This window comes from Malaya genurostris, chromosome 2 (assembly GCF_030247185.1).
Source record: "Malaya genurostris strain Urasoe2022 chromosome 2, Malgen_1.1, whole genome shotgun sequence".
Classification (NCBI taxonomy): Eukaryota; Metazoa; Arthropoda; class Insecta; order Diptera; family Culicidae; genus Malaya; species Malaya genurostris.
The window spans coordinates 292,037,838-292,059,099 of NC_080571.1; the positions used below are offsets into that span (position 1 = coordinate 292,037,838).

The window sequence follows — 21,262 nt, forward strand, 5'->3', positions numbered from 1 at the left end:
TTTCCCCTGAAGCAAATGATGTCCTAATTGTAATATCCAAATCATGTAACACATAGGCTGAAAAGTCCCGTGGCTAACAAAGAAAACACGATTTTTTTAGTTCAAAATTAACTTTATTCATCAACGTAATCTCCATCAAGAGCAACCCGATCATTCCAGCACCGCTCTAACATTTCAATATCAATTTTGTAAAACGATTTATCTTTTGCCAAAAAATAGGCCTCAGTTTCAGCGATAGCCTTTTTATTCGTCCGAAATTTCTTACCGGCGAGCACTTTTTTTCAGAGCTACGAATAGCTTTTGATTTGACTTGTGACACGGTGCGTTGCCTTGATGAAATAATTTTTTCCCTTTGCCATATGCAGTCATTTCTTTGCAATTTCAGCATTCAAGCGCTCTAGTCTAGTCTAGTTAATGGTCCTTTCTCAAGATAGTCGATGAATATAACATCACGCACATCCCAAAATACCGAGGCCATAACTTTTCCAGCCGATCGTTGTGCTTTCGAGCGCTTTGGACGACATTAACCAGTTGCTGTTCACTCAGATGACGATCGTTTTGATTCCGGAGTGAAGAGATGAATTCATTTTTCATCCATTGTCACATATCGACACAAAAATTCCGGTTTGTTACGTTTATACATGGCCAAACACTGCTCAGAATCATCAACACGTTCTCGTTTTTGGCCAACAGTGAGCAAAAGCGACACCCACTTTGAACAGAGCTTTCTCATATCTTTACGATGTCAGCTTACTCATGCAACTTCACTTTTCAATCATTCAAGATCACGTTTAAAGTTAGCAAACAAACGTTTTTTTGCTGCGTCATATGAAGCGGAGTCTCCATAACACCTTTCAAGCCATTGCTTTGCTTGAACGGTATTTTGCCCATCAACAAGCTGTTTAAAATTCAAACGCGAAAATGTTGTAGATCAATAGTTCTGAAAATAACAAAAGGCTGCCTTTTAAAGGTTAGTATTAACTGAAAAAAGGTGACTACAATAAAACTAGCGCCATCTATGTGTTAGGCCCTGGACTTTTCAGCCCATGTGTTATATAATAGGGCTTGTGACTGAGCAAAGCAAAGTCTTGGCATTACATTCATTTTGAGGAATTTGGCCTCTCTGTTTCAACAGACTTCGCAGCCGGTTCTTAGTGTACAGAATCATTGCATGGCTAGTACTATGGTGACTGAGCACTCAACTTAATTAAAGTTTAATTTATATTGCAAGAGCAATATTCATTCAAAACAAATTAGAAGCAGGTATATCCGTATGAAATGAGCGTGACCATTGCTTTCTACACGCCTCGTGTACGGCAATTTATGGATGCCACGCCAAAATAAATGTTCGTTTTATGAAGCAAATCGAACAGACACCCAATTTTCGACTTCTTCGTAGGGATCGGAATGCTACTCAGTCAATGCGAGAGCCATCGATGAAAACAAATGGTAATCGGAAGGGGCCAAGATTGGTGAATATGGCGCTTTTATTGTATTCTGAGCCGGTTTTGCTTTTTCTGCAGGTGCATAATCATGTAACCAAATTACTTTGCCGTGTCTTCTGAACCATTCTGGTCGATTCTCAATCAATTCATAGTTCAAAATGATCATTTGATATCTGTAGCTTTTATCCATTTAGGATTCTTGAATTAAATCTATTTTTCATAGCCGGTGACAATTCGATGCAAAACTGATTTCCATTCGTTTTATTTTGGGAAAATTTCAGAAGCTTTTTTCCATTAGTCTATCATTCAATTTATGTGGCACCCATTTGCATACTTTTAGAGTTTTTTCATGGCTTTTAGAAGGCCAGAAATTGTTTGTTGTGCCATATTCTGCATTGCTGCCATTCGCTTTCGACTGAAGGGCATCATCTTCATCCAATATTGCTTGTGATTCGGCTTATTCAAAATTTTTGATAGTCTTCAACGATCTTCATTTCTTAATATCTCTGAACCATTTAAACCTTCATTTGTGGGTTGCTTCTTATAGAGTTTGATCATCATATGCTTCATTGGGTATTCGATGCAACTCTGCAGTTCTTTTCTTCAAATGAAAATGAAAATTTAATGCGTTCATTACTTTCTGTTACGAGATTTGGCATTTCTAACACGATGAAAAAATATGATGTTGTTTTTGCAATTACTTGATAAAAATTTAATATGTTTGGCAGGTGTCATACTATCCAGACAAAAAATATGAAGGCTCATGTGAATAGTTCGACTGAAAAGTTACCATTTTTGACTGAATTAGAAAAATAATTCTGAGTAATATAAAATTAGTTCATATTCTAATAAGAAATATGCGTTATACAAAATATGTAAAGGCTGACTAACTAAGGAGTGTATCGAAAATAACCTATCCACATACATTTGTGTTGTACGCATGTATTTGTGATGGTTTTTTATGCTCATATCACAGCATGCTGTGCGTTTGGCTGTCAACTTTCGTTTGTTTACTTGTTGTGTCGCGTATTGAAAAGGAAGTGAAAATTAAGACCTACAAGAAGCAGAAAATCTCGAAACAAAGTGTAGAACAGAAGAAGCAAGCAACAACAAGGGCCTGAAAGTTGGATTCGCGTCTTTTGCAGTGTCCGAATGCATGCGTTTTGATGGACGATGAGATTTATGTAAAGGAGGACTCAAAAACCCTTCGAGGTCCACAATACTTTACTGTCATCGTTGGGGAGGACGTGAGCGATGCGGACAGGTCGATTCAAGTGGAGAAATTCGGTCGAAAGGTACTGGTATGGCAAGCAATATGTTCCTGCGGTTTGAAGTCAACCATTTTTTACACTATCGGAACTATAAATGCAGAAATCTATCGATCTGAGTGTCTCCAGAAGAGATTGCTGCCTTTATATGAGAAGCATAATACACCTCCACTGTTTTGGCCGGCTTTAGCGTCGGCTCACTATGCCAAAACCACTCTTAATTGGCTTGCGGAAAAGGGTATAAACATTTTGTTTAGAAAAATATCAATCCAACAAATTGCCCTCAGCTTCGACCCATCGGATGTTACTGGGCAATCGTGAAGAGGGTCTTCAAGAAGACTGGTTAGGCAGCTGGGAACATGCAGGAGTTCAAAAAAATTTGGGCTCAAGCGTCCAAAAAATGCGATGCAACACTTATCCGGAACTTGATGAAGAGCGTTCGATCAAAAGTTCGAAAATTCATGAAGGAATAACATAAATTTCATCCGGTTTTCATTATGCTCAAGTTTAACCTCATACAATAAAGGATCAATTTCGTTTTTATCGTAATTTGAAAGAATTGTTGATAGCTTATTTTCGATACACTCCTTATGGGAATCGATAATACTTGACGGTCATTTATTTATCTAAACCAGAACCTAAATTCTGGACCAGGATTTAGGAATTGGAACTGAATTCAAGAACTTAGAAGCGGTTCCAAATTTAGTTACAAAATTCAGGCCAATAATTCAGCTTATGAATTTAGTTCTCAAATTCTGGAACTGAACGCATTTTCCAATTCAGATTCCGAATTTAACTCTCGAACTGAATTCTGAACTTGAATTAAGGAACTGAATTCAAGTTCCAAACTCTTGTTTTAGAACACAATTTCAGTATGTAAGCTCTGGACTTGAATTTAAGAAGTAAACTCTGCAGCAGAATTAAGGGTCTTAAATTCTGGTTCAGAAGTTAGTTCCAAAATTTAGATTCAGTGTTTAGATCTAAAATTTTGTTTCAGATTCCAGATCTAAAATTCATATCTTGAATTTTGTTCCAGAATTCTGAATTTAAATTCCTTCAATCAAATTACTGGAATCGAATTCCAAACTTAAGTTAAAGCACTAAAATCAGTTCCAAAATCTAGTCAAAGAAACCTGTTTCAAAAATCGAGTTCCAGAATCCAGAATTAGGATTCATTTCCAGAGTCTTAGTTTGAACCTATTTTCTGGAACTTAATTCTGAAACTGAACTTAAAAAACTAAACTCGAAACCTTGAATTAAGTGCAGAATTCAGATTGGCTAGATTCAGGTTCCAAGCTCTGGACTTGAATTTAGGAAGTAAATTCTGCAACTGATAATTTAGCTTCGGCCTTCAGATCTAAAATTTTGTTTCAGAATTCAGCTCTAAAATTAATATCTTGACTTTTTGTTCCAGAATTTTGAAGCTGAATTCCTTCAATCAAAGTACTGGAATCGAATTGCAAACTTAAATTGAAGCACTAAACTCGGTTCCAAAGTCTAGTAAAAAAAAACCTGTTTCAAAAATCGAGTTCCAGAATCCAGGATTAGGATTCATTTCCAGAGTCTTACTTTTAGCTTTTGAACCTGTATTCTGGAACTAAATTCTGAAATTCAGAACTCAAAAAACTAAACTCGAAACCTTGAATTAAGTTCATAATTCAGATGGACTGGAACCGTGGTTCTGAATTGAGTTTTGGAAATTCAAATCCAATCAAATCCAAATGCCTCTGTCAACCTTAAAACTGTCGTCCGGGACTGCGAAAAATACAATAGTTTCAAAAAGCTTGAGAAAACTCATTTTTCGGATTATATGTGATTATCTCGAACTGTTGAAAATTGAACTCGAGAGTTCTACCAACTCTTTCACACGGGAAAGCCAACGATCGCCAAACAACTGATATATTAGTTGTTTTTCTGAATTTGATTGGTTAAAATTTGGTACAACTAATAGATTGTTCAGCTTTCTTCACGTTTCGCCTTCGGCTCATCAGTGCTTAAAGCAGTTCAAATTGAACTGCCATCTCCGCCTAACAGTTCAATTTGAACCGCTAAGCAGACGCAAAGTTTACACTATTTATGTAACGACTTTTTGGATATTGCACCGAGATGCTAAATCCTTTCTGATGGCTAGAACAAAAACGAGTGACGACTGACTACTGGTCGCCACAGAGTGTGAACATTTAGGGGTTTTTTGGGTTTGTACAGAAAAGCACATATTTTATTTCAGTTTTAGATTGTTGCTTTCACTAAACTGTCATTTTTGATTCATCGTGCCGGCAGTTTAGCAATGACACCCAGTAAAGACATGCACCACAAACGAGTAATGAAACGTTACAGTTGATCAATGACATACACCCTAAAGGGAAAACGAAACGTTTCAATTAGGTGTCATTCGTGCAACTGAACAAAGTCACAATCCCAGCAAAGTTACCTGCATGCATGAAAGCAGAAAAAGTCTCAGTTGTTTTAACCAAGCAAAGTCTTGGCATTACATTCCTTTTGTGGAATTTGGCCTTTCTGTTTCAACAGACTTCGCAGCCGATTCTTAGTGTACAGAATCATTGCATGGCTAGCACTATGGATCCTATTGACACTAAGAATCCTTCCAGGTAGGGGCTCGAACATACGACAACTAGCTTGTAAGACCATCGTCCTATGCATTGAACCGCCAACCCGGAACAACAACCAACTATTCAGTTATTTGAACTTGAGACGTCTATTGCAATAAATATTTTTTACGGCTAGTCTTTTGGGAGGGCAGCTTGAACATCGAAGTTTTGTCTAAATAGCTGCTGTAGCTTTATCACTAAACTCATATACGATATAGAAATGCAACAAAAGATTACAATTTCTAAGAGGGAATTCACCAGCAGAATGTTCACAGGGTATTAAGAATTTTTTCCTCTACTTGAAGAATGGCTCACTGGTAGAGCTTGTTTGGTTCCGTTTTCAAGAATGTTGCTGATAAGCAGATGAAATAAAAACATTTATACGGCAGGAATATTCATTCAGTACATGGAAAACTTGTTTTACAATTAACTCTTATATTCTTCTGCATACTTTCAATTAAGGAGTGTATCGAAAATAAGCTATCCACAAATTTTTCTTTCAAATTATAATAAAAAACGATATTTTATTCAAACTAAAAATTGATCCTTTATTGTACGAGGTTAAACTTGAGCATAATGAAAACCGGATGAAATTTAAGTTATTCCTTCACGGATTTTCTAACTTTTGATCGAACGCTCCTCACCAAGTTCCGGACAAGTATTGCATCGCATTTTTTGGACGCTTGAGCCCAAATTTTTTTGAACTCCTGCATGTTCCCAGCTGCCTTACCAGTCTTCTTGAAGACCCTCTTCACGATTGCCCAGTAACGTTCGATTAGTCGAAGCTGAGGGCGATTTGGTGGATTGATATTCTTCTCAACGAAATTTATACCCTTTTCCGCAAGCCAATTGATAGTGGTTTTGGCATAGTGAGCCGACGCTAAAGCCGGCCAAAACAGTGGAGGTGTACTATGCTTCTTATATAAAGGCAGCAATCTCTTCTGGAGACACTCGGATCGATAAATTTCTGCATTTATAGTTCTGGCAGTGTAAAAAATGGTTGAATTCAAACCACAGGAACATATTGCTTGACATACCAGTACCTTTCGACCGAAGTTCTCCACTTGAATCGACCTGTCCGCATCGCTCACATCCTCCCCAACGACGACAGTAAAGTATTGTGGACGCATGCATCCGGACACTGCACAAGACGCGAATACAATTACAATTTTTGTTCTACACTTTGTTTCGAGATTTTCTGCTTCTTGTAGGTCTTCAGGTGATTTCGCCTCTTGATAGGCTGGATCATTCCGACACTCGTTCCTGCTTTTTGGCCAAATCACGTATTGACATTGATTTGTTCTTCATGATTAGAGATACCACTTTCTGGTCCAGTTTCGGCTTGGAAGAACCGGGTTTTCTGCCTCTTCCTGGTAGCTCATCCAAATAATAGTGTTCCCCAAACTTATTAATGATGGTTCCAACATTGGCATGATGAATTTCAAACCGCTTTGCTAATTTTCGCATAGTAATACCCTTCTCACTTAGCCATGTGTCCAGAAACTTAATTTTCACTTGCTTTTCAATACGCGACATTTTGAAAACGCAGAATTTCAACCGCACAAACAGGTAAACAAACGAAAGCTGACAGCCAAACGCACAGCATGCTGTGATCTGAGCATAAAAAACGATCACAAATACATGCGTACAACACAAAGGTATGTGGATAGCTTATTTTCGATACACTCCTTACATGAAACGGCCACTACATAACTGGCATAAATGACGTTCATTTGACATTGAAAATTTCCAAAATGAAACGTTTCTGCTGAAATGCAGAGAAGTTTTGTTCTGCGTTTTACTGTCTTCATTCTCCGCCAAGTGACAGCATTTGAATACAGCAATTTCGTTTACCTGAATGGCTGTGGCATAAACAACAGATATGTTAGTTAAATCAACAACATTTTAGTTGAAACAACCAGGGAGTGAAACAACAATTGCAATTTTGTAATTTTGTGATCTGAGGATTCTCCGGGCAAAAGTCGAAGAATTTTGAAATTTTGAAAAGGTGGGGTAAATAAAGATGTATTCACGTCAAAAATATTGTTCCAAGATGCCGAAAATAACAAAAAAAAATGAAACACGGTGTATGGAAAGGAATCAGCGGATCTATCAGGAACAACTTTCCTTCCGCCGTTTTTCCCAAAATTAAAAACTTTATTGCGAAAAAGTGCTTACAGATGTATTATTCAAAGTATCGTCTGTCACTAGCGACAACTTTCTCCCATCTTTCCGGTAATTTTCGGATCTCGGCTCGAAAAAAGGAGTCCTCTTTTGACGCTATCCATGAAGCAATCCATTTTTCCAACTCTTCGAAGGATTGAAAATGTTTATCTGCCAGACCGTGTGCCATCGAACGGAATAGGGAATTCTGGGGAATACGGCGGGTGGGACAAGACTTCCCATTTCAGCGTTTCCAGGTAGTTTTTGACCACTTTTGTGACGTGAGGCCGAGCATTGTCGTGTTGGAGGATGACTTTGTCATGTCGCTCTTGATTTTGTGGCCACTTTTCTTCTAGCGCGCGACTAAGTTGCGTTCGGTAGCGATCTCCTGTGATGGTTTCACCCGGTTTTAAGAGCTCGTAGTAAATCACACCGAGCTGATCCCACCAAATTGAAGGTTTTATCTCTTCCACCACCATGTTTGTGTTCGACATCGAAATCACCATTTTTAAAACGTTGAAACCACTCCCGACACGTTCTTTTACTCAGAGCAGCATCACCGTAAGTTTCTGAGAGCATTCGATGCGCTTCAGCTGCATTTTTTTCGAATTGTAACAGAAAAGTAAAACTTCCCGCAAATGGCGAGAATTGGGCACATAAACAGACATTTTCGAGCGAGAATAATACGAAAACAAGAACAACTGTCACTGAAACGGCGATGACAATTCGTTAGGCACTGTACACACTCACTTTAAAGGCATTATCATCTATGTATTTTTACCAGCCTCAGCCGGTACAGCCACCTATCGGAAAACGGCGGAAGCAAAGTTGTACACCTGATACAAAAAACAATGGAATCAGGGATGTAGCAAATTGGTGGGGCACGGTCAAGTCGAACCCGATTTTAAGTCAAAATCGATTGTAAGCAACTTACCGGTCGAAATTTCAACATCGCGAATGATCGTGGGGATTTACTAGCAATCAAATTTGGCAAGCCATTTTCAGTTGTGGCCTGAAAACGGTCACAACCTCGCGGAAGACATGTCAAGTTTACATCGAAGAATGCCTAAAACAAGCGTCTTTTGCCGTTTATTTAAAATTCAAATGCAGAGTGTGAAGAAGTCTTTTGTATATTGTACCAAATTTCTTTGAAGCTTTTAAACCGGCATACGAATCTGTATGCCGCCGGAGAGAATAAAGACCCAGCGAAATCAGTTAGAAATTACGAAGAAACGGATGTGCATATATTTCTCCTTCATTATACAATCAATTCGTTTCACCAGCCGAAGAAAAATTATTCTATTCAGTCCGCACACTATTACTTGTCGTCACTTTATCGCCTCTCGGCCAAAGACCACCGGGGCACAGGCAGCAGCAGCAGCATCGAACATATGTAAGAGCAGTGCACCTAATTCTTCATATGTAATTCCTTTAACCATACACGCACAAAGCGAAAAGTGAATTCAACTGGAAATTGTTATGCATCTACGTACGTCGCATCTGTCAAAAACCCCGCCCGTCCCGACCGCATCGGCCGGGAAGGAAGTTGATAACAAGTGGTCCGACCCGTTTTCGCTTTCAGTTTCTATCGGACGACGCAGGACGTATCACGAGCAAGCTCGCAGAAAAGCGACCGACCAGACCCGAGGGAGTCGCCGTCGTCGTCGTCGGTGCGCGTATCAAACGGTACAGTGCAAGTGACGAAATCACTTTTCTGCCTTTCGCCGGGTGCATTATAATTATGTTATGGCAGTTAGTTGTAGTAGTAGTAGTTTTCCGGCGAAGCGATTCTAAAGAATTGTGTGTTTTTTTCTGGTAAAGTAGACTTACGATGCATAGATTGTTTGACGATTGACGGCAGTCAGTGGAAATCCCGTTCTAGACTGTAGCTATCTACCATCTCAAGTGTGTAGCATCGACCCGAGGGAACGATGCTGAGACGGGAACCGACTGATTAATCATCCCGACTTCCTCTAACCGAACGAACGACGATTAGCATGTAAATCACGTCTCTTGTTTACGGTAGTGATGAAAGATTGTTATGCGTTCGGATGTTCAAACGACCAAACCATCGACTTGAATCGCTGGGAAGATTTTGATTGACCTTTGAAATCAATCGCGTTCAAGCGTCGAAAGTTCAACGATTCATGCTCGCTGTAGACTTCCAATGAAGCGTGGTTCGAGAAAAAAAAAAATGGTCAAAAGTAAAATTAAATCGTTCCACTCAAGGTGAAACAATTAGCTCTCTAATCGGACCTGATGACCGGCAGATTATAGTGCAAACCCCGACCGCCGACCAGTGGTTGTGGTTGTTTCTACTGATACTGGGAATTGAAGTGCATCGCTGACCGATGACCAAAGGCAGACAACGATGGTTTCGGCTTTTCCAGCGGACGACCGCTCGAGTGATCACCATGAAAGCGGCGCAGGTATGGACGAGAAAAAAAAAGAAGTAGAGACCGTGTTTTTTTTTTCTTTAGTGAATTTGTTACGGTCAATCGGTTTACAGGTTTTGGATTGTTAGGTCCATTGCGCACCTCTACGGAACTGATTCCACGGTTGATTATCATTAAGGTAATGTTAGATTGTTGGCGAAGTTCTGCCTGATTCTTGATTGCAACAGAGAGTACGGCTGTGAAACATTGTGCGCTAGAGATGGTAAGGAAAATCGATCAGATACACGGCATTTACCGTATCTTTTATGACTAGTCTAATGAGCTTCAACTATTTTTTATGTTCTGTACGGTCAGCACTGGCTTTTAGAATAGGTGCTCTTTGGTTCACAAAACAGAGAGCAGTTATTATTTTCTTTCAACGAAATATATCTGGTTGAGAAACAGTTTGAAATTATGGAGGTTGTAATACATTACGGATATAAAATAGCCACCCAGTCGCACGCTTATAGCTCTTGGCTCCTGGAAATTTTTTCTGGCTACCTAGAGTTTCATTGATTGAAGGCTTCAGTCTTTATCAAGGCTACCTGATTCACTAACAGTCTTTTTAAAGACTAACAATTAGTCAGCCTTTCTCAAGGCTATACAAAGAGTGATATTCTAATATAATCAGTCTTTTCCAAGACTAAGAAAATTTTAAGGCTAGCTATTCAAAGAACTATTCTTCGAAATAATCAGTCTTTATTAAGACTACCACAAAATCAGTCTTTATCAAGACTTTTCCAAACTAGGAGTCTAATCGAAGACCAATTTAGCCTAGTTAATTTAATTTCAAATTTCATTCATTTCAAAAATGCCTGCGTCCAACCGGAAAGGCAACAAGCCTATGGCTAAAAATAATTCAATACGGAATAAATCACAATCCGTTATTCAATATTTTTTAATAACATTCACGATCTTATAGAATCTGAATGTAAAAATAAAAGACAACGGACGGATTTCCCTTCCGTTGATTCTATGCCGTCTAACAATATTTACGAGATTCTTCCTGAATCCGATTGTAGCGACATAGAAGAAAATTCTTCAAAAATTCCCAAAATGGACGCTTGTCGTTCTGGGAAGAAACATCAATCTATGCCACCAGTGACGGTGATGATTTCCGACTTCAAAGCATTCCGTACTGAGCTTTCTACTTTTCTCCCGGAAGTAAAAGTCTCATATCAAATCGGACGAAGAGGAGAATGTCGAGTCTTGGTTGATGGATTGGAAGATTACGAACGTCTTATCCGATATTTGTCCGAGAAACTTCATAAATTTTATTCATATGATATCAAATCAGACAGGCCCTTCAAGGCTGTCTTGAAGCAAAGCAAAGTCCTGGCATTACATTCCTTTTGTGGAATTTGGCCTTTCTGTTTCAACAGACTTCGCAGCCGATTCTTAGTGTACAGAATCATTGCATGGCTAGTACTATGAATCCTACTGACACTAAGAATCCTTCCAGGTCGGGGCCCGAACATACGACAACTGGCTTGTAAGACCAGCGCCCTATGCATTGAACCACCAACCCGGGCCTATCTTGAAAGGCTGTCTTGAAAGGCTTATCAAATGATCAAAGTACTGATGAAATTGATAATGAACTAAAAGAATTGGTAGGTTTTGCCCCTTCCCAAGTAATACTTATGAAAAAAAAGAGCGAATGGTACTTCTAAACCATGCTCTGGAATTTCCCATGAACTTTACTTAATAGATACACTTCAATCGAAGTGATGTAAACAATTTGAAAACTTTAGCAAAAGTACGTTTTATTTCCCACATTAAAATTCTTCGGGAACATTAAAAACGGCATAATGGTATTGCAAACGGCCATGGAACCAATAATTGTAATATGGATATACGATGTTTGAATTGTGGTATATCGCATTCGAAAGACGTTTGTCCAATGAATGAAACCACTGATAAATTTTCATGTTCAAATGGCGATGGAAATCATAAATCCAAATATTTGAAATGTCCTGTCAGGGGAAAAAATGTAAACGCTCGTTCGCTTAGACAACAAGTCAAATCAACGACCTTAAATTTACAGAACATACCTGAAAATCAAAAAACCGTTTCAAATGCCACCAATTCGTTGTCTAACGAAAACAATTTATTGACAGGTAGATCGACCTCGTCATCATCTTCTTCTAATGTCAGTTACGCTAGTATAACAGGTAGAAATCTACCACTTAATTCTTCTAATGTAAATAATCAATGCACAGGAACGCCTTGCAGTTCATCTTCTAACGAAAACAATTTATTAATAGGTAGATCGGCCAAATCATCTTCTTCTAATGGCAAATACACTAGTCTACCTACCAATATTCCTTCAATGCCATTCGCTTCTTTAAACGAAGTCGATTTAGGCGATATAACTGAAAATAAAATGATCTACCTACAAGATCAACTTTTTCAAATGATCATCCGAATGAATTCGACTTCATCACTTTTTGAAGCATTTCAAATCGGATGGTAATTTGCAAATAATATTATAATGAATTTAAAATTTAACAGTGATGTTAAATAATTATTTGAATATTTTAAATTGGAATGCTCGATCTTTAAAATCGAGTGAAGATGAATTTTATAATTTGCTCAAAGTTCACAAAATTCATATTGCCATTGTGACAGAAACTTTTCTTAAACCAAATGTCAAATTGAAAAGTAATCCACATTATGTGGTTCATCGATTTGACAGGTTTACTGGAATGGGTGGTGGAGTTGCCATTTTTGTCCAACGGCAAATTAAACATCGCATTTTACCTTCTTTCAATACTAAAGTTATTGAAAGCTTGGGAAACGAAGTTGAAACCATTCATGGAATTTATTTCATCGCTGGAGCATATTTGCCATTCCAATGCACCGGCGAACAATTAAATTTTTTTAAAGGCGATTTGCAAAAACTCACAAGATATCGACCGAAATTTTTCGTAATAGGGGACTTAAATGCTAAGCATGTCCAGTGGAATTGTAGGTAAAATAACAGTAATGGTAAAATACTTCATAATAAACTCTCAGCTGGTTACTTCACAGTTCTTCATGAATCGCTTCGCTTTGGTCCGCATTCCGTGCTCACTCTGACATCGACCTTAGGGACATCTGAAGTGAAAAAAATATCAGTGCTGTATCTATCCGCTTCACATTAAACTTCCATTTTTAATGGCACTCATTATATCCACCTCCCACCAATACCCTTTAGAAAATATTCGAGTTTTTCAAAAAGAATGGATGATCTTCAAAAAGTATTGATTCTCTTTAAATTAGATAAATTTCGTCATTACCCTCTCCCCCATGTCAAAGACTCTTACTACACACTCTCTGAAAATGTTTTACTGATCATCTCTGTGCAAGAAGTATTATTGCCAAGTTTGATAGCAATCCGTTCAGTAGTTCCGAAGTTTTGCCATTACAAACATCACTTTTTAGAGGCACTTAACACGTCCACTCCCCACAAGTACCCTTATAATCATATCTAAGTTGTGAAGAAAGAACCTGTGGTATTTAAAACGTATCGATTCTTGTCAAATTAGATAAATTTTATCATGAGCCTCCCTGTTCCTCCAAAGAAAAAAAAACTGCGTACTAGAATTTCCGACTTAGAATCATTTTTATGATTCCAACATGCAGTGATTGTATTTCACCAGAGTGATACACGCTGGTGTCAGATTCTTGTCTACACAGGGGATGCAAAAAGCGAAACATCGCACAAAGAGGAAAGCGCACTTCTTCTCAGTGTCGAATAGACAGAATTTGAGTGTGTGCTTGTGGTTAAAGCAGCTGGCGCGCGTGAAACACCTTCTCTTCGCATAAATCGCTCTCATGCGCTCTCTCGTCTGAATACACGGGTGCGTGCTAGTGAGCGAACACTTCTGTGAATTAATTTTTAATTTTATAGAAGGTAACGATGGGCTTACTATGACAATCTTTTTCGCAACAAGGAAAAACTAAACTTTAACGATAAATTGTACTTTTGCTGAATATGCGCGCCCCACGCTTCTCTTATGCGAACTGTACACCAGCGTCTCACCGGCGTGCACACTTCGGAGAAAATATCTTCATCCACCTCAGAGAATTTCAGAGCTCTGCTCTAGCAATTTAATGTGATCTAATGCTAGAGTTGAAAACAAAAATAAACACTCGCTCTCATGATGCGTGCACACTTTATATAACAGAGAAATTATACTTGCTCTTCGTCATACAGAGGAGATGGACATCTCTGGCAACATGTCCTAGAAATGCGTGAATTGCCGAAATTTGCTGTTATCTCGAATTTTTAAATTTTTTTTTCGAATCTGTGACATCTTTCATTGAGATGAACTCGAACTTGATTTTGATAGCTAGAGCATTTGTGCCCTACTACTTTTGAAATTTTGAATCGGTCCTTATATTTTTAAATCGTCATCAAATTTCATTCAAAAATGAGTTCTGGCTTCGAAGGTATGACAGCAATGTGAAGAACCAATACTTCACATGTGAAGGACCAAGAAGAAGTCTTCACATCTTAACTACATACTCAGGTAAAATATCAAGTATGCGCCTTTGATGAGTTGCAAGATTTTTTCAAACTCTGGTAAGCTTGAGAAAAGAAACTGTTTCCTTCAAGTTTTAAGTTTAATTTCTCAGAGTGGGCTAATGTTTAAAACGGGTTTCCACAAGGCACAAATGAATTGAAAGTTCCACTCCTTCTCTTTTAAATCCACATTTCATTAAAAACCCTTCAATCAACTCGTCAAACCAATCAGCTTTACACACTTCCCCTGAGGTAAAACCATCCAAATATAATACTCGAACAATCACAGAACAACTTTCCAGTCAACATTACCTACCTCCGAATCCGATCGATTTAACATTTCTCTCACTACTCTAAGACCGGGTCTTTCCCTCGTCATAACCGAACGGGAACGTGGTGGAATGGGAAGAACAACTTCCGTTTCGTCGGTTAGCCAACTTTAGAAAGGATATTACAGCCCGTTATTCCGAAGGTTTGCAATTTTGCAAGTCCTAATGTTGCAGAAAAGCTTACCATATAAGTAGATTTCCCTCCGTCTTTCACCTTCACCGTCGTCGTCCTCGCCAGGAACCGACAACATACAGTTCATATTCAATATTAAAAGTTGTCTACATCGCATTCGGTAACTTCGGGTTTCCACATGTTCACATGTTTTGATTCACTTCTGTTTTGCATTCGCATTTATTTCGTTCGTTTTGCATAACAAAAGTAATACCCGAGCAGTCTTGTTGAGTAGTCGATCGGGGTAGTGGCAGGAGGGGAGGGGAGTGGGTTGATTTCTTTGGCACCGTGTCAGGTGAAATTGCTTTCGCAGCGATCCGGGCGACTGTAGTTTCCTTCCGGTACCCTAGGCAGGGTTTACCTTACCTGCATTCTAATCGTAATGAAAACACCGAATCTGCTAGAACCAGTCTCCAACGGAGCAGCAATCTCATACCGGGCGATCGAAACTCCGGGCTGAGTCATGCCTGCGAAAATAGGCGGCTGATGCTATCAGGAAAACAATTTCGTAGCGTATCCCGGTATGGCCCGGCCCGGTCCGACCGGTGCTAGGTCGGTTGAAATAATGACTGGCAATTGGTGCACAAGGGGTGGGGAGGGTGTGTACAACACCGATTGACGAGACAGTTCGTGTGGATTTCGGCGTTGACTTCCCTGCTACCGAACCCGAGACAATAATAGTCATACGCGTTTTGCATGTCGTCTCCCCTGCAGGCGAATGAAGATGTTTTCCTGACGATGATGATGATGATGACGATAGGAATAATGAGAAAAATAATGAGGCGGCGCACATATGTTCAAAATCAAGGTCAGGTTAGATCTCAATCTGTCATTGGATGCGTGTTCCGGTCTTTCTTTCTTCTTAGGAGATAGTGTGGAAGTTTTGAGAGAGACACCTTATTTGTTTTCAGTGCAGTCATTTTTTCCAGTTTTAGATGACATCGTTTGATTATAATGAGTATCTCGAGTACTAACTGAAATGTATTGTCGATTTTATTTTTTTTTGCAGTTCCACTGATTTTATTTTATGATTAAGAAATCACCAGAATGTGTTAATAATTCGCATTGATTTTATCCATATCGCAACACAAGGATCTGTTCTCGAACCTTTATTGTTTTCATTGTGTATCAACGACACACCAAGTGGAATTGAAAAAGTGGGTGGGTAATGTCAGAGACATAACCGGATGACGTGAACACGAATAAAAAGGATTGGTTAAACTCTTTGAATGTACTCGTATATTACTCGTATACTCGGAATATCATTTTGACCAGAACATATCGTATTACTGGTCTGAGTCCAGGTCGAGATTCAGGTTTAAGTTCCCGGAACTGGATCTGGTTTTATCATGTTACTAAAGGCTTATGATCTGCAACTTCAAGGTCCAGTGGATCAGTAATGTGGTAGGTTCAAGATCTGGACTAAAAATATAGTAAGTCTAGGCCCAAGCTAAGACCCAAGACCTAGATCTGAACCTTGATTCAGGAACAGAACCTGATATTGTAGAACAGACCTAATATTCTGTAACTGGATTCTATACATGAATTCTGGACCTAGAATTGGGGAACTGGAGCTGAATTGCGAATCAGAATTTGGTAACTGTATTCTAACCCTAGAATAGGCCCCTATATACCTGAACTTAGGAACCGTTGAGTTCTACAACTGAATTCAGAAAATGATTCTTGAACCTGAATTCTGGACCGTATATTTTGGAGCTAAAATTTAGGTTGAATCCAGAATGAAAAGGTTGGGAATCAAAAGGTTGAGTCCAAGATCACGAGGTTGAGTCCAGAATCAAAAGGTTGAGTCCAAAATCAAGAAGTTGAGTCCACAATCAGGAGTTGGAGTCCAGAATCAAGAGTATGAATCCAGAATCAAGAGGTTCAGTCCAGAATCAAGAGGTTGAGTACACAATCGAGAGTTGGAGTCCAGAATCACGAGAGGTTGAGTCCAGTCCAGATCAAGAGGTTGAGTCCAGAATCAAAAGGTTGAGTCCACAATCAAGAGTTGGAGTCTAGAATCACGAGGTGGAGTCCAGAATCAAGAGGTTCAGTCCAGAATCACGAGGTTCAGTCCAGAATCACGAGGTTGAGTCCACAATCAAGAGTTGGAGTCCCGAATTAAGAGATTCAGTCCAGAATCACGAGGTTGAGTCCAGAATCACGAGGTTGAGTCCAGAATCAGGAGGTTCAGTCCAGAATCACGAGGTTGAGTCCAGAATCAAAAGGTTGAGTCCAAAATCAAGAAGTTGAGTCCACAATCAGGAGTTGGAGTCCAGAATCAAGAGTATGAATCCAGAATCAAGAGGTTCAGTCCAGAATCAAGAGGTTGAGTACACAATCAAGAGTTGGAGTCCAGAATCAAGAGAGGTTGAGTCCAGTCCAGAATCACGAGGTTGAGTCCAGAATCAAAAGGTTGAGTCCACAATCCGGAGTTGGAGTTTAGTATCACGAGGTAGAGTCCAGAATCAAGAGGTTCAGTCCAGAATCACGAGGTTTAGTCCAGAATCACGAGGTTGAGTCCAGAATCAAGAGTTGGAGTCCCGAATTAAGAGGTTCAGTCCAGAATCACGAGGTTGAGTCCAGAATCAAGAGGCTCAGTCCAGAATCACGAGGTTGAGTCCAGAATCAAAAGGTTGAGTCCAAAATCAAGAAGTTGAGTCCACAATCAGGAGTTGGAGTCCAGAATCAAGAGTATGAATCCAGAATCAAGAGGTTCAGTCCAGAATCAAGAGTTGGAGTCCCGAATTAAGAGATTCAGTCCAGAATCACGAGGTTGAGTCCGGAATCAAGAGGCTCAGTCCAGAATCACGAGGTTGAGTCCAGAATCAAAAGGTTGAGTCCAAAATCAAGAAGTTGAGTCCACAATCAGGAGTTGGAGTCCAGAATCAAGAGTATGAATCCAGAATCAAGAGGTTCAGTCCAAAATCAAGAGGTTGAGTACACAATCAAGAGTTGGAGTCCAGAATCACGAGGTTGAGTCCAGTCCAGATCAAGAGGTTGAGTCCAGAATCAAAAGGTTGAGTCCACAATCCGGAGTTGGAGTCTAGAATCACGAGGTGGAGTCCAAAATCAAGAGGTTCAGTCCAGAATCACGAGGTTCAGTCCAGAATCACGAGGTTGAGTCCAGAATCAAGAGGTGGAGTCCAGAATCACGAGGTTGAGTCCAGAATCACGAGGTTGAGTCCAAAATCAAGAAGTTGAGTCCACAATCAGGAGTTGGAGTCCAGAATCACGAGGTTGAGTCCAGTCCAGATCAAGAGGTTGAGTCCAGAATCAAAAGGTTGAGTCCACAATCCGGAGTTGGAGTCTAGAATCACGAGGTGGAGTCCAAAATCAAGAGGTTCAGTCCAGAATCACGAGGTTCAGTCCACAATCCGGAGTTGGAGTCTAGAATCACGAGGTTGAGTTCAGTCCAGATCAAGAGGTTGAGTCCAGAATCAAAAGGTTGAGTCCACAATCAAGAGTTGGAGTCTAGAATCACGAGATGGAGTCCAGAATCAAGAGGTTCAGTCCAGAATCAAAAGGTTGAGTCCAAAATCAAGAAGTTGAGTCCACAATCAGGAGTTGGAGTCCAGAATCAAGAGGTTCAGTCCAGAATCAAGAGGTTGAGTACACAATCAAGAGTTGGAGTCCAGAATCAAGAGAGGTTGAGTCCAGTCCAGATCAAGAGGTTGAGTCCAGAATCAAAAGGTTGAGTCCACAATCCGGAGTTGGAGTTTAGTATCACGAGGTAGAGTCCAGAATCAAGAGGTTCAGTCCAGAATCACGAGGTTTAGTCCAGAATCACGAGGTTGAGTCCAGAATCAAGAGTTGGAGTCCCGAATTAAGAGATTCAGTCCAGAATCACGAGGTTGAGTCCAGAATCAAGAGGCTCAGTCCAGAATCACGAGGTTGAGTCCAGAATCAAAAGGTTGAGTCCAAAATAAAGAAGTTGAGTCCACAATCAGGAGTTGGAGTCCAGAATCAAGAGTATGAATCCAGAATCAAGAGGTTCAGTCCAAAATCAAGAGGTTGAGTACACAATCAAGAGTTGGAGTCCAGAATCACGAGGTTGAGTCCAGTCCAGATCAAGAGGTTGAGTCCAGAATCAAAAGGTTGAGTCCACAATCCGGAGTTGGAGTCTAGAATCACGAGGTGGAGTCCAAAATCAAGAGGTTCAGTCCAGAATCACGAGGTTGAGTCCAGAATCACGAGGTTGAGTCCAAAATCAAGAAGTTGAGTCCACAATCAGGAGTTGGAGTCCAGAATCACGAGGTTGAGTCCAGTCCAGATCAAGAGGTTGAGTCCAGAATCAAAAGGTTGAGTCCACAATCCGGAGTTGGAGTCTAGAATCACGAGGTGGAGTCCAAAATCAAGAGGTTCAGTCCAGAATCAAAAGGTTCAGTCCAAAATCAAGAAGTTGAGTCCACAATCAGGAGTTGGAGTCCAGACTCAAAAGGTTGAGTCCAGAATCAAGAGGTTGAGTACACAATCAAGAGTTGGAGTCCAGATTCACGAGAGGTTGAGTCCAGTCCAGATCAAGAGGTTGAGTCCAGAATCAAAAGGTTGAGTCCACAATCAAGAGTTGGAGTCTAGAATCACGAGGTGGAGTCCAGAATCAAGAGGCTCAGTCCAGAATCACGAGGTTGAGTCCAGAATCAAAAGGTTGAGTCCAAAATCAAGAAGTTGAGTCCACAATCAGGAGTTGGAGTCCAGAATCAAGAGTATGAATCCAGAATCAAGAGGTTCAGTCCAGAATCAAGAGGTTGAGTACACAATCGAGAGTTGGAGTCCAGAATCACGAGAGGTTGAGTGCAGTCCAGATCAAGAGGTTGAGTCCAGAATCAAAAGGTTGAGTCCACAATCAAGAGTTGGAGTCTAGAATCACGAGGTGGAGTCCAGAATCAAGAGGTTCAGTCCAGAATCACGAGGTTGAGTCCACAATCAAGAGTTGGAGTCCCGAATTAAGAGGTTCAGTCCAGAATCACGAGTTTGAGTCCAGAATCAAAAGGTTGAGTCCAAAATCAAGAAGTTGAGTCCACAATCAGGAGTTGGAGTCCAGAATCAAGAGTATGAATCCAGAATCAAGAGGTTCAGTCCAGAATCAAGAGGTTGAGTACACAATCAAGAGTTGGAGTCCAGATTCACGAGAGGTTGAGTCCAGTCCAGATCAAGAGGTTGAGTCCAGAATCAAAAGGTTGAGTCCACAATCAAGAGTTGGAGTCTAGAATCACGAGGTGGAGTCCAGAATCAAGAGGCTCAGTCCAGAATCACGAGGTTGAGTCCAGAATCAAAAGGTTGAGTCCAAAATCAAGAAGTTGAGTCCACAATCAGGAGTTGGAGCCCAGATTCAAGAGTATGAATCCAGAATCAAGAGGTTCAGTCCAGAATCAAGAGGTTGAGTACACAATCGAGAGTTGGAGTCCAGAATCACGAGAGGTTGAGTCCAGTCCAGATCAAGAGGTTGAGTCCACAATCAAGAGTTGGAGTCTAGAATCACGAGGTGGAGTCCAGAATCAAGAGGTTCAGTCCAGAATCACGAGGTTCAGTCCAGAATCACGAGGTTGAGTCCACAATCAAGAGTTGGAGTCCCGAATTAAGAGGTTCAGTCCAGAATCACGAGGTTGAGTCCAGAATCACGAGGTTGAGTCCAGAATCAAGAGGTTCAGTCCAGAATCACGAGGTTGAGTCCAGAATCAAAAGGTTGAGTCCAAAATCAAGAAGTTGAGTCCATAATCAGGAGTTGGAGTCCAGAATCAAGAGTATGAATCCAGAATCAAGAGGTTGAGTCCAAAATCAAGAAGTTGAGTCCATAATCAGGAGTTGAGTCCAGAATCACGAGGTTGAGTCCAGAATCAAGAGGTTCAGTCCAGAATCAGGAGGTTGAGTACACAATCAAGAGTTGGAGTCCAGAATCAAGAGAGGTTGAGTCCAGTCCAGAATCACGAGGTTGAGTCCAGAATCAAAAGGTTGAGTCCACAATCAAGAGTTGGAGTCTAGTATCACGAGGTAGAGTCCAGAATCAAGAGGTTCAGTCCAGAATCACGAGGTTTAGTCCAGAATCACGAGGTTGAGTCCAGAATCAAGAGTTGGAGTCCCGAATTAAGAGGTTCAGTCCAGAATCACGAGGTTGAGTCCAGAATCAAGAGGTTCAGTCCAGAATCACGAGGTTGAGTCCAGAATCAAAAGGTTGAGTCCAAAATCAAGAATTTGAGTCCACAATCAGGAGTTGGAGTCCAGAATCAAGAGTATGAATCCAGAATCAAGACGTTCAGTCCAAAATCAAGAGGTTGAGTACACAATCAAGAGTTGGAGTCCAGAATCACGAGAGGTTGAGTCCAGTCCAGATCAA

At 40.2% G+C, this 21,262-nt stretch overlaps 1 protein-coding gene across 2 annotated transcripts in view; it reads left to right on the forward strand.

Annotated features, from left to right (window-relative positions):
* Positions 1-21,262, forward strand: part of LOC131430575 (putative uncharacterized protein DDB_G0277255) — a 349,494-nt gene that overhangs the window by 196,997 nt on the left and 131,235 nt on the right. The window contains exon 1 of one of the 2 annotated variants that reach the window (XM_058595649.1): positions 9,614-9,914. The exons of the other annotated variant lie outside the window; for it this stretch is intronic. Coding sequence (XP_058451632.1) covers positions 9,837-9,914 — 78 coding nt within the window. The 5' untranslated portion in view covers positions 9,614-9,836. Of the gene's footprint in view, positions 1-9,613; positions 9,915-21,262 lie in introns of those variants that run through there. 2 annotated transcript variants of the gene reach the window in all.